This window comes from Chrysemys picta, chromosome 4 (assembly GCF_011386835.1).
Source record: "Chrysemys picta bellii isolate R12L10 chromosome 4, ASM1138683v2, whole genome shotgun sequence".
Taxonomy (NCBI): domain Eukaryota; kingdom Metazoa; phylum Chordata; order Testudines; family Emydidae; genus Chrysemys; species Chrysemys picta.
The window spans coordinates 26,402,077-26,415,841 of NC_088794.1; the positions used below are offsets into that span (position 1 = coordinate 26,402,077).

The 13,765-nt window shown below is 56.4% G+C and overlaps 1 protein-coding gene across 5 annotated transcripts in view; it reads left to right on the plus strand.

Annotated features, from left to right (window-relative positions):
- CD6 (CD6 molecule) overlaps positions 1-13,765 on the plus strand; it is a 32,791-nt gene that overhangs the window by 11,556 nt on the left and 7,470 nt on the right. The window contains exons 2-12 of one of the 5 annotated variants that reach the window (XM_065591781.1): positions 4,036-4,113; positions 4,950-5,306; positions 6,274-6,582; positions 7,113-7,412; positions 7,863-7,928; positions 8,592-8,732; positions 9,315-9,434; positions 9,955-10,059; positions 10,980-11,105; positions 11,491-11,652; positions 12,227-12,600. In XM_065591781.1, coding sequence (XP_065447853.1) covers positions 4,036-4,113; positions 4,950-5,306; positions 6,274-6,582; positions 7,113-7,412; positions 7,863-7,928; positions 8,592-8,732; positions 9,315-9,434; positions 9,955-10,059; positions 10,980-11,105; positions 11,491-11,652; positions 12,227-12,447 — 1,985 coding nt within the window. In that variant the 3' untranslated portion in view covers positions 12,448-12,600. Of the gene's footprint in view, positions 1-4,035; positions 4,114-4,949; positions 5,307-6,273; positions 6,583-7,112; positions 7,413-7,862; positions 7,929-8,591; positions 8,733-9,314; positions 9,435-9,954; positions 10,060-10,979; positions 11,106-11,490; positions 11,653-12,226; positions 12,601-13,765 lie in introns of those variants that run through there. The other 4 variants (XM_065591783.1, XM_065591782.1, XM_065591785.1 and 1 more) reach the window with 4 other exon arrangements.

Consider the following 13,765-nt stretch of genomic DNA (forward strand, 5'->3'; position numbering starts at 1 on the left):
ACAAGGAGGGAAAGAAAATGAAAGACACAGTACCCCCAGAATAAGCTAAGTGGAGCTGAAAAGAGAGATCAGTCATTTCCAGCTATGAGGATTCAGGAAATTCTTGTGTGTGCAATGAATCGTCAGGCCTGGCGTGTGGAGGAAAACAAGGCCAAGAATAGTTGTGCACTCTATTTCCGAATTCTGCCCAAAGGGACACAGACAGGCTAAGCCAACGCGAGGTCTCAGTTCCTCATCAGCAGAATCAGAACAATTTCCCGAGTCGCTGCTGTCTTTGTCCCTCTTCCCCCCCAGGGCAAAGAGGCGAGGCACTGGGAGAGCCCTGCTTTTGTTTTAATCCTCAAAGATGTATTGGTGCTCACACTACCTTGCCATGTGTGCACGCAACCCCCTGTTGAGTGCAGCATGTTTCCGGGGAGGCAGGAGCAGATTCTGTTCCATGCTGTAGAGTCAACTCAGAGAGGTCGTGAATCTCAAAGATTCAGAAATGATCATTTCCACCTGGGTGGCTCGGGCTGCATTTGTGCAGGAACGATTCTTGTTCTATACAGGGCTGTTGACCGCATGCAGTTCATGCCTTGCTGCCAGGAAACTCACTATGTGATGCCAGGAAGGTGTGTAATAAGTTGTTGTTAGTATTTGTGTTCTGTATCCCCATTGTGCTAGGTGCTGCACAAACCCATAGTGAGAGACACTTCCGGCCCTGAAGAACTGACAGACCAGATGGGGAAAGGAAGGTTTTTATCCCCGTATTCCATCCTTTCTTCTCTAATAACCTTGTTCCTTAGAATGGTTTTCAGTGTCCTGAGTGCTGGTTTCCCAGAGCCTTTATCATTAGTATGGTAGGGGAAGGAAGCGCTTTCAGTTAAGAGATGATTCAGTGGAGAGTTATAGGAAAGCTGGCAGCAGATGCAAAGGAGAAGGCTCTCACTCGGAGATTGTGGGAAAGAAAGTGAGGCATCCAGAACAGAGAGAACAAGCAGGGAAATGGAGTGGCACAATGTGGATACAATTTAGAAATAAGGAAGATAACTTTGGCCCCGATCTTTAAACAAACAAGGTGCCAGAGCATTGGGATGGGAGAAAGGGGTAGAGGAACATAATTAAAATGCTAGAAATCAGGGAGAAGTCCTTCACAGGAGACTGAGGGTAATAGCAATAGATGCCAAACAGGAAGGCACGGACTGGATTTCCAGTCAATGTGAAGATGGGTTATTTCCTATAAACCCCAGAGCTCACCCACTACTTCATCTCCCTGGTCTCTGCCAGGTACTTTTGCATCCTTTAAAGTCTAACCCCAGTTTGTCAGAAGGATTGTCTGAGTTAGAATAGCATCTGCAGTGCTGCTTGCTAGGATGAAATGATCTGAGGAGTGGGTCTCCATCCTCATGCTCCAGGGCATACACTGGTGACCAGCACAGGTCAGGAACACAACTGGGTGAAATTATTCATTGGCAACTTTTTCTGGCACACAATGAAAATTCAGTAACTCCAAAACCTTTAATGAGTTCATGTTATTTTCACCAAATCGTTTTCAGTCAGGAAAAAAATACACTTTAAAAATTCAGAGAAAATTGAAACGTTTCAATTTTTTGGTTCAAAATGACTTTTTCTTCCAACTTTCCTTTAATTTTATGTTTAAAAAAAAAACAACATCAAAACCATTTTTAAATGATCCAGACATTTCATTCTACCCCAAACTGGCAATGTGTAAATCAAGATTGGATTTTTTTTTTAATGCTCTAGGAATGATTTTGGGGCAGTTCTCTGGCCTATGTTACACAGGCGGTCAGACTAGATAGTCATAGTGGTCTCCTCTGGCCTTGGAATCTATGACTCTATGAAAAATAGTTCTGTGTGAATATTTTGATTTGCAGAATTTTTTTGTTTTTGGTTCAAACTGAATCAACTCCCTCCCTGCCCCCACCCGCACCCCACCCCCCGGGGTCCAATTATTCAGAATTTCCAGAAAATCAAAAAATCCATTATTTGCCCAGATCTGGTTAGGAAGGCCCCTCCCTCCATGCTATAATTATTGTTATTTTGATTATTATTTGTGTTACCCTAGCACATAGGGGCCCTAATCGTAGACCAGGTGCCCATTGTGGTAGGTGCAGTACAAACAGGAGCCGGTGGACACTGTCAGAGGGGGGGCAGCAAAAACAGATACAAGGAGACGCTCTGCAGATCAGGAAATAGTCTGAAAAGGTTTCAGAGTAGCAGCCGTGTTAGTCTGAAAAAGAAAGATTCTACCAGGTTGTCTGTCATTGTGTCGTTGTAAAGTGGGCTGTTATGATGATGAGACATTGACAGTTGCTGTTATTCCTCACGTTGTTCTCTTGCTGTGCAAGGCCCTTTGCAGACATGGCATGATCCCGGCTCCAGAAAGCTTACAACTGAAATGGACAAAATTCAAATGGTTGGAGTGGATGGGGGAATGAAGGGATGGGATATCAAAGCAAAGGGTTGGGTCCTGATGCCCCTACTCCCACTGGGTCACTATACGTTGTCAGTGGGCCATCCAAGGTATGCCTCAGTGGGAATAAAGGGTACCACAGTCTGGTCCAAATGGTGGGGGTTGGCAGGAGGCTTGCTAGAGCTGATATAGGGAGGAATCCCATTGTCCATTCACATAAACAGGCTTGTTTATGGTGAGATCGCACCGGGAGCTCAGTCGAAGGATGATGAGAGGAGTGAGGAGGATGGTGAGTGCGGGACAGGGCCGAAGGGAGAGGCCTGGGAAGGGGGATTTGAAGGAGAGCCCGGCTGCTGGGTGCATTGGAAAGAAGGAGGCCATCCCAGCTGGAGGGAGCTACAGAGGGAAAGGGATGCCAGCCCAAGTCCTTGCCTGGTGTGAATCATCACTGCTCTAGTGAAGTCAATGGCACTACGTTGATTTATACTGGCGTGGTGCCGTTGGAGCGCAAGGGCAGGGGTGTAGATGTGCGGGCTGTGTCAGCACAGGGCTCGCTGTAGCATTTCTCAGGGAAGCCACATCGACAGACATTTAGTGGCTGAGTCTTTTCCGGGAGCTGGTTGCCATGTCACTTCCCCGTACCACAGCTGTGCCATTCGACTGCCGTGACTTTCCCAGCAATTCAGAGCCCCAGTTGGGCTTTGTTGTTTTTTTCACGAGCTCCCTATAACACGTGCACAGAGGTGAGCCCTAACCAAGCAAACTCCTGTTACGAAGCTCAAGAATAGCCCAGGGCTGGGTTCATTAGCTTCAGAGAGCTCTGCTCTGGTGAGCTTGGGAACTTATCCATAGTTCTATGAAGTTTAGGAGCTCTTCAGGTGATCTGAGTCCCATGATCATCTGAAGGCTTCAGGTGTCCTCCAAGACCTTCAGCTAACTGGGGCTCATCAGACTGATGTGTTCCCCCACAGTATTATTGGATCTTGATGCATTTGGTTGCGTGGGACCTTCCCACCGAACAAGAAAGAAATGACAGGCCTCTGAAAACATATATCAACATAGCTAAGACAGCGCTAGACAGCGTTAGATCGATGGAAGAATTCTTCCATCAGCCCAGCTACCACCTCTCTGGTAGGTGGATTAACTACAGCGACGGGAGAACCCCTCCCATTGGCGTAGTGAGTGGTTACGCTAAAGCACTATGGTGGTGTATACCCTCAGATTGGCTCCACATTTGCAGCAATCTACTCTATTGCACTTGATTCTGTCTGTCCAGCCATCTATCCAGGCATTTATACCTCACTCATTTCTCTAGCATAGCTCATGGCCCAGAGATCCCTCAGCTCTTTTCATGGCTAGGAATCTTACATTGGCCAGAGGTCCCCGAAAGCTCTCAGCTAGACTGCTTGGTCTCCTGAGATCGCTAGCGTCGCTGAGTAACCTGGAGAACTGGCCCCACGTTAAGATCAGCTTCCAGAGTCTGTGGATGCTTCTCCAGAATGGAGCCATTCAGCCCAGGCCTAGACATTTACTTGGGGTGGTTTCCTCTTCTGGATCTCAGTAGTCACCCCGGTGACAGAGATCTCATCCCATTCTAACAGTTTCCATGTTTGTTCCAGTCCAGGCAAATACAACGTCTCCTGCCGTCCCCTGGAACATCACACATGGTGGACACAGGAACACGTCTGCAGAGCCAGGTGAGGACACAGCGGGCAGGCTGGGGGAAGCCCCCTTGTGCTCAGTGTGTCCCTCTCCATATGGAAAGGACAGGACTTGGGGCAGAAGACACCAAGGGTGGGTCCTTAATCAAGGTGATGGACACAAAGACTCTGTAGTCTCCTGGATCTCTAGCCCCAGGCTGGGTCTGCCAAGGGTGGGATTACTGACTCCATCATAGCGAGGAGATGGAGCAAAAGCTGTGATGGGTAAGCGGCTCCAGCAGCACTGGGAGATGGGGGTGCCCAGGTTAGGACGTGCAGTAGCACAGTGACCCCCTGATATTAAGGGAGAGTGGGGAGGTGGGGGTGCTCAGGTTATGCATGACAGCCGCCCAGCACTCCTTGTCCCTCGGTGGGTCTCCTCACTGCTGAGACCAGCTGGCCTGTAGCCGTAGCTCAGAGTTGTTTTTTTGAGATCACCGTGGGGCGCTCACGCGCTCGTCTGTGACATTTGGGTTGAAGAGGAAGGAAGCAGCGTGGGCGGCAGCGTGTGGTGCACCTATCCCACCTGTAAAGAATTCAGCATCGCTCACAAAGAGCAAGGGGTTAGTCACATGGCTTAGCCCAGCCAACGCCCTCTGCCGGAGCTGGGGATTTCTGCACCAGCTTCCACAGCACTGCCCCACACCAGGCCCTTATGGGCCCCACACCCAGCCTTTATGCCCCTCCGAGCGCTGACCCATGCCTTTATGAGCAGCCAGCCCTCTGCCCCACCCCTTATGGGCAGCCACCCCGCTATGCAGGATCCCATATGGCTCTGACCCATCTTGCCCATCCCATGGATTATCTCTGAAATAACGTGTGCTGCCCTGCAGGCCTCTTGGGAGAGGGATCTGTCCGTTTGGTGAATGGCAGCAGCCGCTGCAGTGGTACCGTGGAGGTCCATCATGATGGGCGGTGGATGCCAATCTGCCAGGAAATGTGGGACAAGGAGGCCTCCCACGTGGTCTGCAGACAGCTGCACTGTGGGGAGGCAAAGGAGACAGAAGCTGAACCCACCCCCAGGCCTGTGTGCCCGCCTAGGTCAACACCCACAAAGGAAGCCACCCTGTCCTCTCAGAACCTCTGCCCTTTCCTGCACATCCACTGTGTGGGTCTGGAGAGCACATGGAAGCAGTGCAATGTGTCAGAGCTGTGCTGTAATGGGAAGCCGGCCAGCGTCACCTGCACAGGTAAGAAACAGATCCATCCCGTGTCTCGCAGAGCCCAGGTTAGCCATCAGCAGCTTCTAATGGGAAACCATCCATGCACGCTGGCTGCTCTCCTCTCGCTGCTGCTGCCCTATCCCCATCAGCCATCCGTACTCCATGGTGAGGCCAGTCCAGCTCTACCCCTGCCCATTGGCCAAACCCCAGCCCTCCCAGCTGCCTGTTTCTGGCCCATGAGGGAGTCTTGCCCCTCCACACCTTGCAGGTTAGAAAAATGAGGGGGCCAGCAGGTCCTTCCGCCTGTGAGCTCCATCGCAGCATCCCAGGTGAGTGCCCCTGCGTGCTACATTCCTGATAATTAAATGGCTGATGGAGCTGAGACCAATCTATCCACCCATTCACTGAAACCAGCTCCATGGATCCATCCATCCACCTACCCATTCATTGACACCAGCTCCATTCATCCATCCATCGACACCAGCTCCATCCATCCATCTAAAAGGGTGTCATAAGGAGGAGGGAGAAAACTTGTTCACCTTAGCCTCTAAGGATAGAACAAGAAGCAATGGGCTTAAATTGCAACAAGGGAGGTCTAGGTTGGACATTAGGAAAAAGTTCCTAACTGTCAGGGTGGTTAAACACTGGAATAAATTGCCTAGGGAGGTTGTGGAATCTCCATCTCTGGAGATATTTAAGAGTAGATTAGATAAATGTCTATCAGGGATGGTCTAGACAGTATTTGGTCCTGCCATGTGGGCAGGGGACTGGACTCGATGACCTCTCGAGGTCCCTTCCAGTCCTGGAATCTATGAATCTATGAATCCCCATACATAACCTATCATCCATTGAGAGCAGATCCACCCCCCATACACATCTCTTCATCCATCCATTCATCCTTTCCCTTTCTCCCTCCCTGTGCCTGTCTCTCTCTCTGCCATTCCCAGAGCCCATCTCTGAGCTGTGCTCACTCCCCCTTTGCCCTCTCTGCCAGGTTCCCATTCTGTGCGCCTAGTTGGCGGGGGCAGTTGCTGTGAGGGCCGTGTGGAGATCGAGGTGGACGGTGTCTGGGGCACAGTGTGCGATGACGCCTGGGACCTGGATGACGCCAGGGTGGTATGTCAGCAGCTGAAGTGCGGCTGGGCCATCCAGGCTCCAGTGGCCTCCTCCTTCCACAAAGGGACAGGCCCCATCCACCTGGATGAGGTGAGCTGTGCTGGGAATGAATCCCAACTGTGGGACTGTCCAGCTGAGAGGAGCCATGATTGCGGCCACAAGGAAGATGCCAGTGTGGTGTGCTCAGGTCTGTTCCTCTATCCAGAAGAGTGCACTTGTCCTTCTGTCTGTCTGGTGGAACATTACTGTCCATCTCTGTCCAGGGGAGGATTCCTGTCTGTCTGATGGAGAGCATCTGTCTGTCCACTTGTCCATCTGAAGGAGTGCTCCTGTCTGTCTGTCCATCCATTGGAGAGCTCGTCTCTGTCTCTCTGTATGGTAGAATGCTTCTGTCTGTCTGTGTGTTCATTAGAGAGCTCCTGTGCATCTGTCAGAGTACTCCTGTGTGTCTGTCCATCCAGTGGAGAGCTCCTCTCTGTCTGTCCACTAGAGCACTCCTATATGTCCATTTGTCTGGTTGATTGTTCCGGTCTCTGTCTGTCTGGGATGGGCAATGAAATTAGACTCTGGCAGCTTGGGGAAGGGGTAAATCCCTCCTGCCTCCAGCAGGATCTAAACTTCCATCGTGGGCAGCTCCTTAATGTCTGTGTTGCATCAGAGTGGGGACCCCGAGGCTGTTCCTTCTTTGCTGACCTGCTGCCCCCCAATCCCACACAGAGCACCAGAAGTGGCGCCTGTCGGGGGGCAAGGACGCCTGCGCTGGCCGCGTAGAAGTTTATTACCGTGGTGTGTGGAACACGGTGTGCGACGGGACCTGGTACGAGGAGGAGATGAGCGTGCTGTGCCAGTGGCTGGGGTGCAGCCCCTCTGGCCGGAAGCTGAGCTTCAACCACACACAGGAGGGCAGGATGAACTACCAGTGCTCAGGGACTGAGCCCTCACTGTCCTGGTGCCGATGGCACTACAACAACTTTAACCTGTGCCACCAGTCCCAGGCTGCCGGCGTGATCTGCAATGGTAACGCTGCCTCGTCACATACTGAACCCGCACCCAGACAGACCCGAGCAGGGATCGAACCTGCAACTCTCAGGAGAAAAAACACACGCCGCTAAGGCTTGAGCTAGGGAGAAGAGAGTAACATCACATTGTAATCTTTGAGACCATGAAGGAGACATGTCCATACATATGCCAGCGGCGCAGCGGGGGGTGGGAGGGAGAAGAAGGCAGACATGAGGGGCGATAGAGGGGATGGATGGGGCGGTAGGACGGGGCAAAAGAGGCGGATGTGGGGGGTGATCCAGGGGACATGGGCAGGGTGGCAGGAGAGGGGAGGGAAGGAGGCGGACATGGGAGGCGATTCAGGGGACAGGTGGGGCAGTGAGAGAGGGGAGGGTCTCCACCCCAGAATGGGTCTGTCCCTCCAGCCCCACTGACTGTTCTTCTTCCTCTGTCTGTGGCACTCCCCAGGCTCGCTGGGCTTGCTGAACACGTCTGCTGTGCCCTCCACGGAGATGATGACTCCAGATGCCAGAAGTGAGTGTCTGGGGGGCAGACCCTCCCCTCCTTCCTGCAGTGCCTCTCTCCGGATCCGAGACGAGCCCTCCCCCACTGGAGCGGGAGGGGATGTTTGCCACCCCTGCCTGTAGGGCAAACCTCTCCAGGGTCACTGCACCGTGGGCAGCTCTCCTCTGGCGGCACCCATTCTCCAGAGGGGGCAGCCAAAGAGGTCCCTCTCCCCTCAGCAGGATCCCCCCCGAGAGCCGAGGTCTTGGCTTTGAGCTCCTCCTGTGTTCCTGCTGTCAGCGCGCCAGGCGTTCTGCCCCACCCAGCGCCCCCACCCCGGGCACAGCCCTACATGGCGTGCACTCACAGGCCTCCCCCCACTATGGCACCACCGGCAGGGTCAGGGCTGCAGGGAGAGCTCCAGGGAGCTGGACCTGCCACCCTCCTGTGACCTCCCCCATGCCAAGTTTGGGGGGCCAGGAAGGGGCTCATGGGTCAGCCCATGGCCTGCCCCCAGAGAGCTTCCGAGCTAGGGGCCTGCACGGTGCTGGGAACACCCCTGACATCAGCAGGGATGGGGCCCTATGCCAGGCCCTAGTGACAGTTCCCCTGTGCCGTGCGCCTCTCTGACTTGCCGTCTGTCTGTCTGTCCATCTGTCTGTCCCTCCCTTTCTCCCCTCACCCCATTGCCAGGCACAGCTGCGCCACTGTGCTGGGAAGCCAAGGCCCTCTCGAACTGGACTCTCCTCCTCCTCTGTGTCGTCCTGGGCTTTCTCCTCTTGGTCACCGTGCTGACCTTCACCACCGCCCTTCTGAGGATGAGGAGGAAACACGGTAGCTTTGCTGCTTGGGGCTTTGCCAGAGTGAGATTGGGCACTTGGGGGGCCAGGCAGAGCCATGGCCCGCCGTGAAGAGCCGTCAGACAGGCCCTTCTGCATGGGGGAGTGACATCACGGGTGCTGCAGCAGGCCAAAGCACTGGTCCAGGGTGGGGCCATTGGCAGCACCCAGCCATGGGGTGACATGAAACGGGACCAGATCCCCCACTGGTGTCGATTGGCCGTAACTCCATTGGAATCAGTGGAGCTGTTCTGATCTACACCAGGATCTGGCCCTGGTTACCCGCTCAGGGGCTTAGGATTGCTTCGCCGCGGCTTCTGTCCTGTCCCCGAATGCCCAGGCAGCGCGTGGGGTGTCGCTCATGCTCTGCTGAACAGTTCCCCAGAGCAATGGCAGCCTGCAGCATGAAAGGGGGAGCGAGCCCAGCACCAGAGCATAGGACTAGACGGGACCCGCGGAGCATGCAGGACTAGTGCGGACCCCCTCCCAGCCTGGGGTGGGCCCTGGCCTGGCTGTGCCAGGCCCTGTACGGCCTCATGGAGCAACCTGTCTCCTTTCTCTCCCTCTCCGTCTGCAGCCCACGCCGTGTCCTCTTCCTCATTAGCCACCCCGGTCCTGGTGAATCATAGTGCGCAGGGCCCGGAGTCGCCCGCAGGGGGTGCCAATGACTACAGGAAAGCCCCCTCCAAAGCAGAAGGTATCAGCTGTTGCTTGGCCTGCCCCCACTGCCCCTCCCCCACACCCTATCTCTTTCTCCCTCCCACCTTCCCCTCCGCCCGCTGCCCCTCCCTCCCACCCCACCTCTCTGAACAACCAACCTGCTCCTCCCCCATAGCCTCCCACACTCTGCCTCCTCACACCCAACCTCTTTGCCCCCACCTCCCCCATACCCTACCTCTCTGCCCCCACCCCACCTTCCCCTCTCCTCGCAGCCCCTTCCATACTCTCTGCTCCTCCCCCTCCAGAGGCTCCCGGTCCTTGGTCCATGGGGCACTTGCTGGTGGGCTAGGAGAGCCGACTGCTCACATGGCACCGGCCCCACCCCAGCACCATTCCCAGTTGCTCCATTTCACCCGAAGGCACTGAGGGACCTGGGCTGGGAGCCATGGCTGTGTGGCCCCAGGGGGTTCTGGGAGGACCGGCAGGCACTGCTGCACACTTGGCAAGCCCTAGTCCAAACAGGTCCCCCAGTAACCGCTTCCTTCATGCCCCCCTAGCAGAGCCGCTGGCCGTGCCCGCTCCTGGCTCCGAGGACTCTGATTCCGACTATGAACACTATGATTTCAGCAGCAAGCCGCCCGTCGCGCTCTCCACCTTCTACAGTGAGCGACCCCCCACACCACCTGCATCATGTGGGCTCTTCGCAGCCTGGGGCTTCTGCCTCCCCATGGGGCCCTGCCTTCCCTCACACTGCCCTGTACCAGACTGGGCTGCCCCTGCACACACAGCTCTGCCAATGGCCCCCCATCCCAACCTGCAGCCACCGCTGCTCCAGCCTTGGGCTCCCCACCCCCCCAGCTCTGTCAATGCTTCCCCATCCTGACCTGCAGCCCCTGCTGTCCCAGCCTTGGGATCCCCACCCCACAGCTCTGCCAGTGCCCCTCCATCCTGACCCACAGCCCTGCTATCCCAGCCCTGGGATCCCCACCCCATATCTCTACCAGTGCCCCTCCATCCTGACCCGCAGCACTGCTGTCCCAGCCCTGGGCTCCCCACCCCACAGCTCTGCCAGTGCCCCTCCATCCTGACCCGCAGCACTGCTGTCCCAGCCCTGGGCTCCCCACCCCACAGCTCTGCCAGTGCCCCTCCATCCTGACCCACATCCCTGCTGTCCCAACCCTGGGCTTCCAACCCCACTGCTCTGCCAATACCCCTCCATCCCGACCCACAGCCACTGCTATCCTAGCCCTGGGCTCCCCACCCCACAGCTCCCCTAGAGCCCCTCAATCCTGACCAACAGGGATTGGGGACAGGGATGTATTGGGGTGGGGTCAGAAGGATCTGGGGATGGGTGGGTAGGGGTCACAGGGGTTGGTTGGAGTCAGGAGGATCGCGGGGTCAATGGGTACAGGAGTTGATTGGGCTCAGAGGGGATCCAGGGATCAGGGGGTATGGGGTTGGCTGGGGTCAAGGGGAACTGGGGGGGGGGTCAGGGAGTACTGTTAGTGGTGATCTGCCAGCTCACCCTGCTGTGATGCTGGGCCAGGCGAGGTTTGCTGGAACCCTTTGCCTCTGGTTGCAGATTCACTTCGTCACCGAGCAGAGGACGAGACTCTCCCTGCGAGCGGCTTCCCCCCGGCACCTAGCCAGGAGGTGCTGAATGAGGGCCCGGAGCCCTGGGGCCAGCCAGAGCAAAGGCCCTGCGAGGGTGAGAGTTGGTGCTGCTGACTGGGCGAGTGATAGAGATGGGAAGCACAGTATCAGGAAAGGGGCCCCAAAGCCCCAGCTCCCCTGGTGTTCGCCTCTCCATCTGCCTGTCCTCAGTCCCCATCCGTCTGTCTATTCCAGTGCATGGGGTGGAGCGGAGTTTATGCTGATGGGCCCTCGCTGGGGCAGAGCAAGGGTGGGCCATTTTCCAACTCTCCCCACACCCCGGGCACTGGGGCTAGGTGGACAGGGCCGTGCTGCAAACCCTCCATCTAGCTCCAAGGGGCTCTCTGTAGATTTGTAGCCCCCTGGATGGGGCAGGCTCGGGCACTGCCAGCATTGGTCGGTGGAAGGCTGCGTTAATGGAGAGGCTGCTTCTCTTGCAGAGCCCCCCGCTGAGTCCAGTTCATCCTCAGAGGACAACTACTACAACAGCAGCACCACCAAGCAGCAACAGTGGGGCAACCCGGCCCCTCCTCCCACCGGCAGCCTCTTAATGCCAGCGCCTCCTGCCCAGAGCAATGGTGGCTCCCAGCTCTCCTTCCAAGGTTAGAAAGATGGGCCAGCGCCCGCTGGCTCTGACAGCCAGTGGGACCATCTCTGAGCATTGGCCCTTGAGGAGCAACGTCCCAGCACGTCCTCTCCTGCCCCAGAAGAGGGAAGGGGAGGGAAGTCTGGGCTGGGCCCAAGATCCAAGGCTGGAAAATCCAACCCCTTGTGTTCATGGAAGGGAAAATCATCCCAGGAGCAATGATTCCACCCCAACCTGCCCAGCAGGGCTTCCATGTGCACTGGGCCCTGGCCATCCCTCACAATCTCCATGAAGAAAGGCCTCCACGGACCCTCCAGACCCTTCTCTGTGCATCGGTGGGACAGGAAAAGGTCACCCATTGGCCATTAAGTCTCTGACAACGCCCTGACCTGCGTGTCGGGGAACCTCTTCTCTGGGGACATCAGGGCTGATGACCTGGTCTGGACTGAGACAGCTGATGGGAGACAACCTCTGTCCCCTTCCTGCTGGATTCCCAGTATAGATAGTCACACCAATTCCCCTACCAGAAGCCTGGAAATGCTCCTCACCCTCTGCACCAGAAGGGTGAGCGTGTCCGGGGTTGTCTCCAGCAGGGCCTGATGGAGCAGACAGCTCCAGCACCTCATCCGGAGAATGGTATGAAAACTTCCACAGCACAGCGCACCAGGGAGACCAGCCGGGAAACATGCCGGGTGAGGAGAGGATGGAGGGAGCATGGGAAGGGAGCTGCAGACCTACTGCTTGGGGAGCAGGCAGTGGCCCTGTGTTCCCAACAGCGCTGAGCCTAATTATGGGGGCTCATGTGAGATAACCAGATTCAGATCAGGTTACAGTCCACTCAGAAAGACAGAGAAAGAGAATGCAAAAGGGGAATAGGAAAGGGAATGGATAGAGATCAACAGGGGGATGGAGAAAGAGAGAGAGTGAGTAACTGAGGGAGGGACAGATGGATGACTGTGGGGATGGAGGGAGGGTTGACAGGTGACTGTGGGGAGGGAGGGAGAGAGGGAAGAATGAGAGGTGGTTGTGGGGATGCAGGGAGGGAGGAATGAGAGGTGGCTGTGGGGATGGAGGGAGGGATGAGAGGTGGCTGTGAGGAAGGAGGGAGGCAGGGATGAGCGGTGGCTGTGGGGGTGGAGGGAGGGAAGGATAAGAGGTGGCTGTGGGGAGAGCGGGAGGGAGGGAAGGATGAGAGGTGGCTGTGGGGGTGGAGGGAGGAAGGGATAAGAGGTGGCTGTGGGGAGAGTGGGAGGGAGGGAGGAATGAGAGGTGGCTGTGGGGAAGGAGGGAGGCAGGGATGAGAGGTGGCTGTGGGGATGGAAGGAGGCAGGAATGAGAGGTGGCTGTGGGGAGAGCGGGAGGGAGGGAAGGATGAGAGGTGGCTGTGGGAGGGGAGGGAGGGAGGGATAAGAGGTGGCTGTGGGGAGAGCGGGAGGGAGGGAAGGATGAGAGGTGGCTGTGGGAGGGGAGGGAGGGAGGGAGAAGAGGTGGCTGTGGGGAGTGATGGAGGCAGGGATTAGACATGGCTGTGGGGATGGAAGGAGGCAGGGATGAGAGGTGACTGAGGGGATGGAGGGAAGGAGGGATGAGAGGTGACTGAGGCGATGGAGGGAGGGAGGGATGAGAGGTGACTGGGGGTGGAGGGAGGGAGGAAGGGTTGAGAGATGGCTGTGGGGATGGAGGGAGGGAGGGATGAGAGGTGGTTGTGGGGATGGATGGAGGGAGGGATTAGACATGGCTGTGGGGATGGAGGGAGGGAGGGATGAGAGGTGGCTGTGGGGAGGGAGGGAGGGATTAGATGTGGCTGTGGGGATGGAGGGAGGGAGGGATGAGAGTGGCTGTGGGGATGGAGGGAGGGAGGGAGGGATGAGAGGCGGCTGTGGGGAGGAGGGAGGGAGGGATGAGAGGTGGCTGTGAGGAGGGAGGGAGGGTTAAGGGGTGGCTGTGGGGATGGAGGGAGGGAGGGATGAGAGGTGGCTGTGGGGATGGATGGAGGGAGGGATTAGACATGGCTGTGGGGATGGAGGAAGGGATGAGAGGTGGCTGTGGAAGGAGGGAGGGAGAAGTGGCTGTGGGGATGGAAGGAGGCAGCGATGAACTACGGGAGTTGATGGGATCCGTTATTTCAG